Source organism: Cupressus sempervirens, chromosome 6 (assembly GCF_028749045.1).
Source record: "Cupressus sempervirens isolate cs-2001-9-10 chromosome 6, ASM2874904v1, whole genome shotgun sequence".
NCBI lineage: Eukaryota > Viridiplantae > Streptophyta > Pinopsida > Cupressales > Cupressaceae > Cupressus > Cupressus sempervirens.
Genome location: NC_143123.1, coordinates 383715209 through 383731455, shown reverse-complemented (window position 1 = coordinate 383731455; position 16247 = coordinate 383715209). Strand labels below are relative to the sequence as shown.

The following is a 16247-nucleotide window of genomic DNA, read 5'->3' as shown; positions in this document are numbered from 1 at the left end:
TTTAAACATAAAGTTGTCTTTTGGAGGGAAAATGAAATAAAAGAAATTAAACAAAGTAGTTCTCTCAAAATAGGGAAAAGGGTATTATAAAAGCCTAAAGGAGGAAAAATGGAAATCTGAATGCATCTAGAGACTGTTAATTTTAATTTGAGAATTTTTTTTGTGACCTTGAACCTCTGCTTGAAGGTTCAGTAAAATACTAGGATGGAGTCCCTAGATGGTTTGGTGATTTGGACGATAACCCAGATCAGCCCCCTTGGTGGATTTGTTTCAGGATTCCGGGATGCATTACACATTTCAGTTTTGTGGACGGCTATCCAATCCTTGGCATGACTTGGAGATATTCATGGTGCCATTGTGAGGGTGTGTTTGTAAGAACTCTTACTAGTTCTGACCCAAGATTAAATAACGAAACACAATTTCATAGAACAAGCATTTCATCAAACACTTGCGGGGAAGTCTACTTCAAAATTGTCACTACCTTTTCAAAGTAATACCACACTTCAATAAATCATTAGATGTCAGGTTAGTCAGATCAGATAAACAGATGAATAACAATGAAAAACCCAACAAAGCGATCTATTGCCTCCTCTAATGCAAGTATGAATGCTCTTAGATTCCAAAGCTATCAGTGACTATAGATGACAATAGAATGAAGGATCTGAATGCAAGTTATTCTATTTCTTTGGATTTTGTATGCAAATAAGATGACAAGTTAATCTATATGAATCAATTATCTATTATGCAGGATGATATATATGAAAGACAATAAATAATAAGCAATAATCAATTTTCCTCAAATGTGATGCACAATGTCGCTAGAGCAATTTCGGCAGAAACTCCTTACTCTTCAATTGCACATTAGAAATGATAGATAAGAGGCCTTCTTTTATAGAAACCCCTGATCAACTGATGGTTGAGATTGATTCAAATGAACAGTTGAGATTGATCCAAAGGTGAGTTAAAACTAAGTTACAAATCATGCACCTCCTGTTGATCAGATGCTTTAGGAAGTGGAAGCACAGTTTACTTCTCTATTTGTTGAGAGATTTTAGAAAATAAGGGAGTTAACTGACACCTCTGATTTTATAAGCTTAGCTAACATTTCAATCACTTTATTCCTGATCATGCATGATTTGAGTTAACTGTCCACATGGTCTTTGCATAGATTTTAATTTGTTTTAATTTCTTTTTTTTCTGATTGCTAATTTTATGCCAACTGGACTTTTTCCTTAAAATTGGATCTTTCTTGTTCTTATCAACTTTTGTAGAACAATTGAATTATTTATCTCATTTTGATTGATTTTGTCAACTCTTGAATATTGAATTCAATAATTGATATTTTTGAGAGATTAAATTCAATTTAATTCATTTTCTGTTTTGTAATTGGCAAATGGGTTCAATTTCATTAATGTGTGTTTACCGTATAGGGTAAACGGATATTTATCGCTTTAAGAGACTAGAATGTAACACAAAACAAGATACTTTATTCATATAAGCAGATATGCCATCAAGAGTACAATGATAATTCATAATTCTATTTGGACGATGTACATAAATCTCCCAAAGGGGTGACTCAACCGTCACACAACCTTTCCGCCACTAATACTAATTTTGTCGGCTATAATATAGTTTTTACCAACATCATCCCCCCAATAGAAAAGTCGTCTCTAGATGACAAAATAGAAACAACTAAACTACTAAGTACATCAAGACTCAAAACAAACTAAGAAGAAGAGGGGTGCGTCCCTGGTATGGCTAGCGTAGTAGATGTCCTCTGTGCCCATAACTCATTCAGTTGTGCCCACAACTCGTGTACCTATTGTGTTCGGGCGTCCAAATTCACCTTAGCCTGCATCTAAAGTTCTAATGCTCTCTTCATCATGTCAACTATGTTTCGGAGCTCCACCTCCTTCACATTTGACTCCCTCTTTGCATCCCCAACTAAGATACAAATACTACCTTCTCTGACTCACTCTCAGCAATGAGTGTCGCCTGCTCCTTCTCCCAAGCTGCCTGTTATGCAGCCAAACTAGCTTCTACTATGGCTAATCTAGTAGTTATCTCCTCCTGAGCCCTCTTTGTTGCTACTTGATCTGCCTCACTCCTATGTAGAGCATAGTATGCCTCCTAATACACTTATACTATCTCTCGCATCAGGTGCTCAACTCTAGTTTCCAGTATAGGCTTCTTGGTAGTCCACTACTGCCGCATCTTTGGGGTCTCTATGTTCAACCATCCTCTCGCCTCGAAACATATTGAGAAGGCCACTGGAAAACCAACTTGCATGAATGAAAACACCTGCTCTAACTCCTACACCACTGCCTCCAAAGCACGTCTTTGTGCTAAAACTACTACTCAACGACCTCAAGTCACCACATCCACTAAGTGTGTCTCGACATCCTCCTCCCCAATAGCTCTCGAGGGGTCAAATGATGTGGGGTGCTTTGTGGCCATCGCTGCCTCTACTACTTCTAACATCATCTTTGCAATACTCCCTATCAGAGGTGGGGGTGGTGGCTCAACTGCAACGATAGGATGACTCTACTCTAGTGCGATTGGGGGATCCACCGCCTGAGGTACTTCTCTGATAGGTGAGATAGTGGCAGATGTCAGTGTTACCGATCTAATGTTGAATCTCCTACTCAAGTCTTGCTCACTGAAGTTTAGTGCTGCAGTACCCTGACTAATGGCCAATAATGCATCATCTATCGTGACCACCGCATCAAATCCCACTACCTCTAGTCTGACCTGTGGTGTCCCCGAACTCTCAAGAATCTCCTTTGTCAGTAACTCCATAACCTCCTCTGGCAAGGTTGTCGTGGGTGATGAGTGGGAATCTGTCTCAACTATGGCCATGGCCTCCGGAATGGTCGGGCTCGTTATAGCCAGTTGAGTCGCTACTATTACAAGGGTAATCAATACTAGTTGCCTAAGCTGTCCAAATCCTGGAATGTGTGCATTGTGCATACCCATAGGAACCAAATGTGTTGTCATCGAAAGTCTAGGTTGCAGAAATAGCAATGGTGTTGTCATAATAACTTCCACCTCTTCGTCATCCTCTTCCTCCTCTCCGTCAATCCCACTATCATCAAAAAATGTCTCCTATCGATCACTATTTGTATCTCCTGCATCCTGTCTGGGTTGCTTCTACCCGATCATGGCCTTTTGGCCGCCAAGTGTGTCTAGGTGTCTCCACTACATACTAGGAGGCACATCTAGCACAAGCGGGCCAAGCTGGACCTCCAGCTTGTCAAGAGGAATCATCCACGTTTTTGCATCCAGGAATAACCCAATCGTGTAGTGAGGCATGTAGAATGTCTTGTGTTGAAGTGTCGTGAACTCATACATTCTTTCTGCCAGTCATGTGGCCCAATCGTACACTCTCCCATTTAGGATCTCATTCATTATCACTACCTGTGGAAATGAGATACCAGATGTGCGGCTTGATCTTGTGAGCCGACTCTTCACTAGGTCCATGAGGCAACGTCAATGCCCTTCATGAATGTTGGACTTCTTTGGTCCTCTGCCTTCGAAGTGTCCATCAAAGCTTCTTTTTCTGCTTGCAATAGGCCACCACACACAAGCTATATCAGTTGTGCCTTCACCTCTCGATTTAACTTCTTCGGTTTGTTATCAATTTTCTTCCTCCCTGTGCCTGGCTAGATATTCCAAATACCCGTGTGAAATCTGGTGCTCTGAATGAGATTACCAAGTCCCACCTGAGACAAGCAAACGAACTGCTTCTAGAGAACCGATCGTAAGTCTCAATCATCGTGTGTAAAAAGCCATCGTAATCACAAATGCAAATGACTAGCATTTGTATCACCCATTGCCTTTCGGAATGCTATTCTTCACCAGATGGTCCTTGAGTATATCCTATCACCATTTCCTACATTTGGCTCCATTCAGGCCTTCAAAAGAAACATTTTGTGGTGTGGGGTGTGTTGGTGCAGCCAATGGTTGTGCTGCCTGTTTGCCCTTCCTTTTGTCTATGCCTGCACTCGTGCCTCCTGCAACCCAAACACTTAATGGGAATGTCTTCACACTTCTATTCATGTTCATGTTGGTTACTAAATCTTCATCTAACTTCTTCTTCCAAGCTCTCTTCCCGGCTTACTACATAACTATCTCTTCTTTTGTCCTTTTGTGTGAAGAGAAACAGTTAGGTTATTCTACTTGACTCTTCCGTAAAATTCCTTTAGATTTGTTGGGTCCGTATAGCTTATGAACTAAACAAATTGTGTGCTTAAAACCATAACACAATATGGTGCCTTCTTTGCTTCTAACGCCTTTGTTTTGTAACTCTGTACGATGCCTTTGCTTTGTGTTTGCAAGGAATGAGAAAGTCCATACTTAATATAATCGCTAATATATGTTTTAGAAAAACATGTAATGGCTTGCTCCTGATGGATCGTATGGTTTCACCTTGTCTCCTTTAGATGCATCTGTATCGTACAACGATCTTTTCTTGGCCGAGCTATGCCTTCACTTAATCGTACGCTATCTTTTATCTCTAGGCGTACAATATTTTTATGATGTGGTGCCTTCTAATACCATTCCTTCTATCTTATACGTGTTCGTACATGCTTTATGTGGTGTCACTTTGGAAGCCGTATGGTGTCAATTTGGAAGGTCGTATGGCTAATGCTGGAGATGGTGTATTCTTCCTTCTAGTTGTACAACTAATATTGGAGATGGTGTACGCTTCCTTCTAACCGTACAGTCATACGGTGCTCTCTGTTTCTTATAGGGGTCGTATGGCATTCTTCCTTTCTTTTTTGTTTGTGAGTGTCAAGTGACCGTACAGTGCTTTCCTTCTGGCCGTATGGTGTGTATACTCGTGCTTCCTAATATAGCTTGACTTCAAAGTGTCATGTCCCCTTCCCAGTGACATGATTTCTACAGTAGATTTTCCTATCATTGACTCTCGTAGGCAAATGATTTTGGTAAGAGAGTCATCCTGTGCCAGTTGACTGCATATTGCTCTCGAAGTGTTATAATTGAGCCTATATCTAGTAAGTTGGGGCCTACATGTTTTAATTTTGAATTGAGATTGCACTTTTAATTTTATGAAGTTATTTAATTAATTTTATAAAGTTATACATTAATAAAGTGCATTATAATAAGACTTTATAAAAAGATGTTTCTAGAAGCTCCTAGTGCCTTCTTTAAAAGATGAATAAATAGAGGGCGGTAGGCACCCATTTGGACAAGCAGTTTTGAGGATTCGACTTCTATTCTGGTTGGAGCAATTTGTAGTCATTTGATCTGCAAATTCTCATATTATCTTTGGGAACGAAAACTCCCATTGATAAGCAATTTTGAGGGTGTGGAATATCAACTAAATCATTGCAAACTGGAGGTGATATTCAGTCACTTCACCTGGGCAAAGATCTGTGGCCTAAGGCCAAATCTAGTGGTTTGTTGATCATTGGAGGATCAGTTAGAAAGGAATTGACTATTACAGAACTAGAGAAGAGGCACATTTGTGATCATAAATTTCCCATGCCTGGTCGAATTTGCATGCGAATTGTTGCATGGTCTTCCTTGAACCCAGACGGCTCAGTCCACATCAGGTTTGGCATTGGGATGGAAGGTTTGAATTTATATTAAAATATCGCTTTAAGCCGACAGTGTGAGCAGACTGTAGAAGGGCAGATCGAGGGGCAGGTTGAAAAGTTTCAAATCCATCCATTCTTCAGCAAGCACTCGAATTAAAGATTAGAGGAATGTGACCGTGTTGGAGAAGCGTCTTCATTGTTAATAGTTTCGGCGATTCCCTTCAGCATCCGCAACCATTTTCGTCACCTGCGTGGAGTCTGGAAAATCATTAAAAAAATCGCAGGTCTGAATTGCCAAGGGTGTCTCATGTATTACAGGGGACGATATTAATTGTGGCAAGGATTTATAAATCACAGGTCAGGATTGGAGCCAGTTACAGTTGAATGTGCATCGAAGAATGATCAATTTTCTTTGAACAGATAGGAACGAATCTGGGGCTCATTTTGACCCAGCCTGGACCAGCTTCAAGGAAGGAATTTGCCAACAGTACTTCATTTGAGGCTCGAATTTCAGTGTATTTGTTACAGCTAGTTCATTGGGTGGATTGTTTGAAACATTACATTTACCACATGTGTATGCCAAGCATTTGACAAATTTCCACAGTTCAGTTTGGTTCTTTAGAGGCCCTCATAGTAGGGTCACCACAATGGTATCAGAGCAGTCTTCTTGCCATCCTGTTGGGTAAAACATCTTATGCAACCTTATCCCAGGTATTATATACGCAAAAGAGCAACACTTAAGGGCGAACCGAAATTCAAAGATATGGGTGAGAGACAGTCACAGAGTCCACCTAGAATTAATGACAATGAGACCAGAGAATGCTACAGAATCATGACTACCAGACAGTAAGAAATAGCCCAGTCATTACAAGCATTGACTACCATAACGGAGAGAGTTGTTCTGCCCAGGATTCAGGATCAGGGTAGAGGTACACCTGATCATGATAATAGAAGTGTGGTGGGCTCACAGGGTGCTCCTAGGCGCAGATCATGGACAGAAAATAGGCCTACTCGTCCCACTTTCCTTAGGGAGGAGGCCCAGGAGATAGAGGAAGATGACTTGTCGGAGAATTTTCAGGATGATCTCAGAGCCGCTACTGCAGAATGGCAGGCATTACCACCCCATGTGCGTGAGCTACTAAACTTTGATCGCTACCTGAACCAGAGGAGAGAGCATATGAGGAGTAGCCGTCAGAACAGGAGGCCTAGAGGAAGTCATGAAAATGAGTTGCAGCGAGCTGCTAGCAAACTCACTTTACCATCCTTCGATGGTAGTGGACAGATGACAACACAGGCATGGATTCATAAGTTGGATACATTCCTAGCATTAAGGCCTATGTCAGAGATAGATGCCATCAGATATGCCACCTTGCATTTGGAGGGAGCAGCTCATGATTGGTGGTCACACAGGATGATTACGTTACAACACAACCAAGTGACATCTTACCAGGACTTTGTGGATAGATTGGTTGAGCGTTTTGATAGGAAGGATCCAGAGATCTATTTTCGTGACCTCGCACAATTGAGACAGTCAGGCAGTTTGGAGGTTTATATTAGTGAATTTCAAAGGTTGTCAGTGATGGTGCAGGATGTGTCTGAGAGATGTTTGGTTATCTTTTTCACAAAAGGATTGTTTGAACCCCTCAAGGGTTGGATTAACGCATTTGACCCACCAACACTTCAGGAGGCTATGAGGAAAGCACGGAGTATGGAACTTACAGCACCTTCTAGCAGGTTCACTTCCAAGAGTACTACTTCTTTCAGAGATAACAAGAAGTTTGATAAGAATAAAGAGAAGAACGTTGATACTAGGGGTAAATCCACTCCACTCTTGGATGCAGAGGCACTGAATGACTTGCGCAGGAAGAAGCTATGCTTCTATTGCAAAGGCCCATATGACAGGGACCATGATTGTCCTTTGAGACCTAAGGGAAAGGCCAATAGAGTTATGTGGGCATATTACGAAGGATCAGATTCTAACAGTATAGCACATGAGGATGATCACAGTGATACAGAGCCTGAGGGAGAAACAGGGAATTCAGAGCAAAAAGAGGAACTTGAGTTACATTTACAGCAAGGGCGTTTATCTAGTATTCAACAGAAGGGATCCTTTAGGTTACGTGGTGTTCTAGCAGGACAGAAGGTGATCACATTGGTTGATACAGGTGCTACGCACAACTTCATTGATGCACGTCTGGTTGAGCACCGTGGTATTAAGACAGAGGAGTTTGAGGGTCTCCGAGTACAGGTTGTTGATGGATACACTCTTAAGTGTAACAGGATGGTTAGAGACATGCCTTTACGCCTAAATAATTATGAGTTCAAAGCAGATTACCATGTGGTCAATATGGGTGACTTGGATATCGTTTTGGGTATGACATGGTTACGTTTATAGGCTGAGGTCACTTTCCGACTCAAGGACATGGAGATCAAGTTTGAGGTAGATGGGAAGCAACATGTGTTGAGAGCTATCAGGAATAGTGACATCCGAACCATTTCTCTCAAACGATTGGAAAGATTGGTGAGGCATAATAATATTGAATGGGCAGCCATGTGTACTATCATGCCCACAAAGGAGGAACAACAAAAGACAAAATATCATCCAGACATCTAGATATTGAGAAAGAAGTATAGTAAGGTATTCAGCAATATTCCACCTGGTACACCACCTGATAGAGGGATTGAGCACATCATTGAGTTAGAAGAAGGTGCTAAACCAGTTATGATTACTCCATATAGTAAGGTATGCTGAAGGATGAAATAGAGAAAAACATCAAGGAGCTTCTCGCAATGGGACACATTAGACCTAGTAAGTCTCCTTTTGCTTCTTCAGTAGTTTTGGTAAAGAAGAAAGATGGTTCACTTCGGATGTGCATAGATTACAGGGTGCTGAATAAGAAAACCATTAAGAATAGATATCCTATTCCGCAGATTGATGAGCTGATAGATGAACTACATGGGGCATGCTACTTTAGTAAGATTGATTTGAGATCCGGTTACCACCAGATTAGAGTCAGAGAACAAGACATAGAGAAGACTGCATTTAGATGTCATTGTGGGCACTTTGAGTTTGTAGTCATGCCATTCGGTTTGACCAATGCACCAGCTACATTCCAGTCCACCATGAATAAGGTCTTCCATCATCAGCTGAGGAAGTTTGTGTTGGTTTTCTTTGATGATATCTTGGTATACAGTCGGACATGGCATGAGCATATGGAGCATTTAGAGACAGTATTGAATACCTTGCAGGCAGAGTCCTTGTATGCCAAAGAGTCCAAATGTGATTTGGGTATGACCAAGTTATTATACTTAGGTCATATTATCAGTAGAGAAGGAGTACGGATGGATCCTGATAAGATCCGTGCTATAGTGGAGTGGCCTATTCCTGAGAACCTGACCCAGCTAAGAGGATTCCTTGGTTTATGTGGCTTCTATCGCAGATTTGTTTGCAAATATTCACGACATGCAGCTCCTATGACAGACTTGCTTAAAAAGGGAGCCTTTGTTTGGACATCAAAAGCACAGGCTTGTTTTGACAGATTTAAGGAAATCATGACTTCATGTCCAGTACTAGCATTGCCCGATTTCTCGAAGCCATTTGAACCCCAGTGTGACGCCTCAGGAGATAGTATTGGGGCTGTTTTGATGCAGGACAAACACCCTATTGCATATGAGAGCAGGAAACTCCATGGGCCAGAGAGATCATTCAGCATTTACGATAAGGAGATGTTAGCTATCATGCACGCATTAGCTAAATTTAGGCAGTATCTAGTAGGTGGTAAGTTTTGTATAAAAACTTACCACAACAGTTTGAGACATTTCCTTGGACAGAGAGATCTCAATGATAGACAACAGAAATGGGTGAGTAAGCTGCAAGCCTACGACTTTGATATATCATACGTTAGGGGGACTCAGAATGTGGTAGCAGACGCCTTGTCACACAGGCCACATCTTAGTGCGATGATTGAGATCTCTGAGGATTGGAAGCATTTGATTGTTACAGAGTATGCTAGAGACTCTTGGGCATCTGGGATAGTTGATGGGACAATTGTTGATACCAAGTATACACTTGTGGATGAATTGATTATTTACAAGAACAGGATATTCTTAGTCTCAAGATCAAAGGTGAAGCGGTCTATTATGAGGGCTCTTCATGATTCACCTATAGCTGGTCATCCTGGGTACTTTAAAACATATAGACAGGTGCGAGAACGATTCACATGGAAAGGACTCAAGACAGATGTATTGCAGTATGTTCGTGAGTGTCCTATTTGTCAGCAGAATAAGCAAGAACACACCTTCCCAGCAGGACTCCTACAGCCACTTCCCATTCCAGATCGGAAGTGGGAATGCATAGCCATGGACTTCATTATAGGTTTGCCTAAGGCCCAAGGACGCGATTGCATTTATGTGGTGGTGGATAGACTGACGAAGTATGCACACTTCTTTACCATCACTACTACCCACACAGCAGTACAGGTAGCTGAGGTATTCTTTAGAGAGATTTTCAGACTACATGGGATACCTCGAAGTATTGTGAGCGACAGAGATAGTAGATTCTTGAGTCATTTTTGGCAGGAGGTGTTCTGATTATGTGGCACTGAGCTCACACCCAGTACTAGTTACCACCCGCAGACTGATGGACAGACGGAAATAGTGAACAAGTGGGTGGAAGGCTACTTGAGAAATTACGTGGCTGATCAGCAGAAGGCATGGGTGAGATGGATTTATTTGTGTGAATATTGTTATAATACCACCTTTCACATGTCTATTCAGATGACACCTTTCCAAGCTTTATATGGGTATGATGCACCGAGCTTTATTGACTTGCTGATGGGTGATGTTTGGGTTCCACGTGCCAGGAGTTTGATTCAAGAAACTAAGGACATTGTTGATGCTCTTCGGGATAATATAGCCAAGGCACAGAATCAGTATAAGCAGTATGCAGATCAAAAAAGGATAGAGAGGAGCTTTGAAGTTGGCGACATGGTTTACCTCATGCTTCAACCATTTCGACAATCTACTCTTAAAAAGAGTGGATCAGAGAAGCTTAAGCCTAGGTATTATGGGCCTTTCAGGATCACTAGGCGTATAGGGGAGTTGGCTTATGAGCTTGAGCTTCCAGCAGATAGCAAAGTGTACAATGTATTCCATGTGTCGCGCCTCAAAAAGGCGTTGGGACAGAATGTGGTACCTTCTGCAGTATTACCTCCCTTGGATGATGAAGGGAAATTGATCTTAGTGCCGGAATTCATTTTGGATCGTAGGGAAAAGCAGCTCCGCAGAAGGGTGATCAGAGAGTATTTGGTTAAATGGAAAGATCTACCAGTTGAAGATGCCACTTGGGAAAATGAAACAATTCTACAGCATCCAGCATTGAGATTGCTTGAGGACAAGCAATTTCAAGAAGGGCAGACTGTCATGTCCCCTTCCCAGTGACATGATTTCTACAGTAGATTTGCCTATCATTGACTCTCGTAGGCAAATGATTTTGGTAAGAGAGTCATCCTGTGCCAGTTGATTGCATATTGCTCTCGAAGTGTTATAATTGAGCCTATATCTAGTAAGTTGGGGCCTACATGTTTTAATTTTGAATTGAGATTGCACTTTTAATTTTATAAAGTTATTTAATTAATTTTATAAAGTTATACATTAATAAAGTGCATTATAATAAGACTTTATAAAAAGATGTTTCTAGAAGCTCCTAGTGCCTTCTTAAAAAGATGAATAAATAGAGGGAGATAGGCACCCATTTGGACAAGCAGTTTTGAGGATTCGACTTCTATTCTGGTTGGAGCAATTTGTAGTCATTTGATCTGCAAATTCTCATATTATCTTTGGGAACGAAAACTCCCATTGATAAGCAATTTTGAGGGTGTGGAATATCACCTGAATCATTGCAAACTGGAAGTGATATTCAATCACTTCACCTGGGCAGAGATCTGTGGCCTAAGGCCAAATCTAGTGGTTTGTTGATCATTGGAGGATCAATTAGAAAGGAATTGACTATTACAGAACTAGAGAAGAGGCACATTTGTGATCATAAATTTCCCATACCTGGTCGAATTTGCATGCGAATTGTTGCATGGTCTTCCTTGAACCCAGACGGCTCAGTCCACATCAGGTTTGGCATTGCGACGAAAGGTTTGAATTTATATTAAAATATCGCTTTAAGCCGACAATGTGAGCAGACTGTAGAAGGACAGATCGGGGGCAGGTTGAAAGGTTTCAAATCCATCCATTCTTCAACAAGCACTCGAATTAGAGATTAGAGGAATGTGACCGTGTTGGAGAAGCGTCTTAATTGTTAATAGTTTCGGCGATTCCCTTCAGCATCCGCAACCATTTTCGTCACCTGCGTGGAGTTTGGAAAATCATTAAAAAAATTGCAGGTCTGAATTGCCAAGGGTGTCTCATTTATTACAGGGGACGATATTAATTGTGGCAAGGATTTATAAATCACGGGTCAGGATTGGAGCCAGTTACAATTGAATGTGCATCAAAGAATGATCAATTTTCTTTGAACAGATAGGAACGAATCTGGGGCTCATTTCGACCTAGCCTGGACCAACTTCAAGGAAGGAATTTGCCAACAGTACTTCATTTGAGGCTTGAATTTCAGTGCATTTGTTACAGCTAGTTCATTGGGTGAATTGTTTGAAACATTACATTTACCACATGTGTATGCCAAGTATTTGACAAATTTCCACAATTCAGTTTGGTTCTTTACAGGCCCTCATAGTAGGGTCACCACACAAAGAACCTTCAAAGAGCCTTTATACGGTATGTATGGTGTTTCATGTGATTTCAAAGAGCCGTCTCTAATTTACAATCATGTACGGTACGACTTAGAATGTGTAATGCATAGACACTGTACAGGTATGGCCATGTAGCCATACGGTCCTACTACTTTTATCTCCATCTCATAATTCTGATGTCGGTATTCTTCGATAGTTTATTACTATTATTATTACTTATTATTATTAATAATTATATTATTATTAATTACTTACATTCTTTTTGAATTGTTCATCCAGGTCTCCTTATTTCTTCGGTCTCCGCTCCGCTCATGATAGATTGTTAACTTCGACCCATTTACTACATCAGCCTCCTCTTTCCCATCCAACGTCCATAATTTGATTGCTCCGTTACTGCCCACTTCACAAATCTTGTATGGCCCGACCCACTTCACCTTAAATTTGCTAGGTTTGATTTCATTATGCCCGATATGTTTTGATACTAATGCTCGATATATTTTAATACTAACTGACCTAGTTGGTACCTATTCAGTTTCAAGTGCTTGTTGCGCCACACCTTGTGTCTACATTATGAAACTTTTATGGCCCATTGTGCTTGTAGTTGTCGTTCATTGAGTTTTTTCAAGTTATATAACCTCTCCCTGAGACTTTCCATGTCTCCTAATTTGTTTTCTATTGCTATTCACAAACTCGATACCATGAACTCTGTCAGTAACACGACCTCCTGACCATACATTAACTAGAACAAAGTGTGTCCCATGGTAACTTTGTAAGAGGTATAGTATGCCCATAATATTTTTGTCATTCAGAATTCACACTTGGATTGCTTGGCAAACAAGGATTGAGCCTTCATGATCCCTAGGACTTCATTCAAATGTCTCAGGTGTTCTTCCCAAGTTTTCTTGTAAATAAGAATATCATCAAAGAATACTAGCCAATACTTACGCAATTGTTTGTTGAAGATGCGGTTTATGCAAGACTGAAAAGTAGCTGGTGTATTCATTAATCTGAACGGCATGACCAAGAACTCATAATGCCCATAGTGACAACGGAAAGCTGTCTTCTCCATGTCTTCTTCCCGCATGCGGATCTGATGGTATCCTAAACAGAGATCTATTTTAGAAAAATAAACCACACCATGCAACTCATCCAACAATTCATCGATCCTGGGAATAGGGTATCTATTTTTTATTGTCTTCTTATTCAGTGCACGGTAGTCCACACACATGCACATTGCCCCATCCTTCTTTTTTACCAATACCATTGATGATGCAAAAGGGCTAGAGCTAGGATGGATCCAACCTATCTCGAGCACCTCTTGAATCATCTTCTCGATCTCATCTTTGAATTTTTTTGGATGGCAGTATGCCATGTTGATAACCGGTTTGGCGTTAGCTTCCAACTCGATGGTATGCTCAAACCCACAATGGGGGGGTATGCCAGGAGGAATGTCTATAAAAACTTTATCATGGCTACTCAAGATATTTTGAAGATCATCATTCCGGTGGGGTGTCTATTGTCCTTTTATAGGTTCCACCGAAACAAAACAATGTTCAGGTCATGCAATGTCATCATGCCAAAAAAGGCCTCCATCCGTTGTGTCGAAACTTCCTTCGGTCCCTCATTGACCATCACACAAAGAACAACTTTCTTCCCATCGACAACAAAAGTGAAGTCCATCTGCTTGGAACTCTGAGTGTATTCATCAAGTGTCTCCATCTACTGTATGCCCAGAATAACTTCCATATCATCTAGATCCACTATAAATAAATCCTCCGTCACAGTGTGGTTAGCCATGGTGATACTTAGTTGGGGAACAAGGTGCGTACAGGGAAAATTTGTTCCTCCGCCAACCTTGACCTAGAATCCTATGTGCGTCTCAGTAGGTAGACATTTTCTTTTCACCAAAAACGAGTTTATGAAGTTTAGAGTGGCTCTACTATCAAGCATCACAATGATCCTCTATCTTTGAAGGGTTCCCCGTACACGAAATACTATACATCTCAGGCTCCTAGCTAAGATGAGTTCCTCCATGCCGTACTAATGCGATGATCCTCTTTGTACGGTTCAGATTAACCATTTTGGAGTCCTCCTGGAGGTGACCATCCTCCGTGGATAGATTCTCCTAATCGTTTTCATCATCAGACACGACTTCGATGTAGTGTATTTTCCCTTTTTCCAAGGCATCTATGCCCAGGTTCCCACGGCTCCTTACAATTGAAACATAACTTCTTCCTTCGGAGTTCTTGTCTGGTAGCTTCGTCCAACAAAGGCTTCTTCGGCAAAGATTTGTTATCTTTGGCCCTTGGAAATACTGATGGTTTGGAATGGGAGTAACTTCGAGAGGATGATGTTGATGATGATGCCATGCTTATGAGTAACAAAGTCACCTGCAATTTGAATTATGAGCATTTACTCTAAAATCATACGTGATCTAAGCAAGGGACGTGACAATTAACAAGAAATATGGAATGATACAAATAGCAAATATTTTATCATAAATTTTAATGTGCATTTTGCAATTTAAGTTTTTTATGAAAGTTTTGCATAAGTTTGCCATCTTCCTAGTGTGTATATTCTGCCTCTGAGACTCAGCATGCTTCTTTTAAGTACTAAAACCAAAGTGTGGTAAGAAAAAGGAGCAGCATTTTATCCATAACGTAGATGGGACATTAAAATAAAATAAGCATAGAGAGAAGCAAAAGATGTAAAATACATTCATCGATGTCATGTCAATACATATTCCTCCGTGAGGAGTTAATGTATGTCCTTCAATTGAAGTAGCTCCACCATAAGGTACAATAGGAATCTACATCAAAAAAGAAATAATAATTCAGTTTTCCATCAGATCATATAAATGTTCCAAATATATGTTTATATTTACAATTAAGATTTATTTGCTTTTCAATAGTGCTAATTTTCAAAATGTCAAACTGCAGAAGCTATGTGTTTGATGGAATGGACAGAAAAACAAACAAAAGCATACAATGCATGGCTTCAAATAAAGCTTCTTATTAAGCATGATGTTTGGGCCCAAGGTTTGAGGTAGACATGAAAAAGGATGGAACTAAATTAGATAAGACAAACTATTTGAATGGCTGATATAGGAAACAACACCTTGCAAATCATACAAATGAATGTGAATCTGCCGAAGAACATTATGAGAAAGAGATCACCGAAATATCAAAGCAACTATTGAAACAAAAAATAGGAAGGCAAATAATTTTATTAACTTTTGTACTTTTATAGGAATGTGCTAATTAAATATAAAAGGAATCGTATGTCATTGAGATGACAGAAACTATCAAATCTTTGTATGCTAATGCAACATGTATTCAAGCCCTTGTATATTCCATATTAGATATTCTTTATTTATGTGGCATTAAGTTACATTAATCATCTTTTGCAAACCAATAAATTACATTCACACGTACCCCCAATGTTCACTTACAATTCTATACCTATTATGAAGTTTTTTCAAACATATTGAAGTAGATGACACCAATCTACAGAATTCGTTTACATTGGTAAAACAAAACTAATGAATGAATGGAACTAGTCAAAAGAAAAAGCAGTTAAAACAAAGAGAGCATACAAACTTATGGTTCAACAAAGTCTATGTTTCATGCTCTAATTTTACAAATCTAGATGATCACAGGGCAACTAACATGAAATATTCAAACCTTGTACTTGTCACAAGCCTTGATGATTTCAGACACTTCTTGAGTTGATCTGCATTAATAACAAACTTATGATAATGAGATTAAACAATTTTTGTGTGCATATAGAATCTAGATAGCTATAACTTTGAAGATAATATGCTGAAATGACCATCCACAAGATAATAAAAGAAGAAAAAGAAAGTTGTATGCTACAAATATTTCAAATTTTTGAACACTCAAAGTTTAGATAGCATATAAGCCTT

The 16247-nt window shown here is 40.1% G+C and overlaps 1 protein-coding gene across 1 annotated transcript in view; it reads right to left on the bottom strand.

Moving 5' to 3' along the window:
* Window positions 1-16247, bottom strand: part of LOC149552665 (FAD-linked oxidases family protein) — a 288354-nt gene that overhangs the window by 250250 nt on the left and 21857 nt on the right. Inside the window, exons 4-5 of the mRNA XM_089788230.1 lie at window positions 16006-16054; window positions 15039-15131 (exon numbers count right to left, since the gene is read on the bottom strand). Coding sequence (XP_089644356.1) covers window positions 15039-15131; window positions 16006-16054 — 142 coding nt within the window. The remainder of the gene's footprint in view (window positions 1-15038; window positions 15132-16005; window positions 16055-16247) is intronic.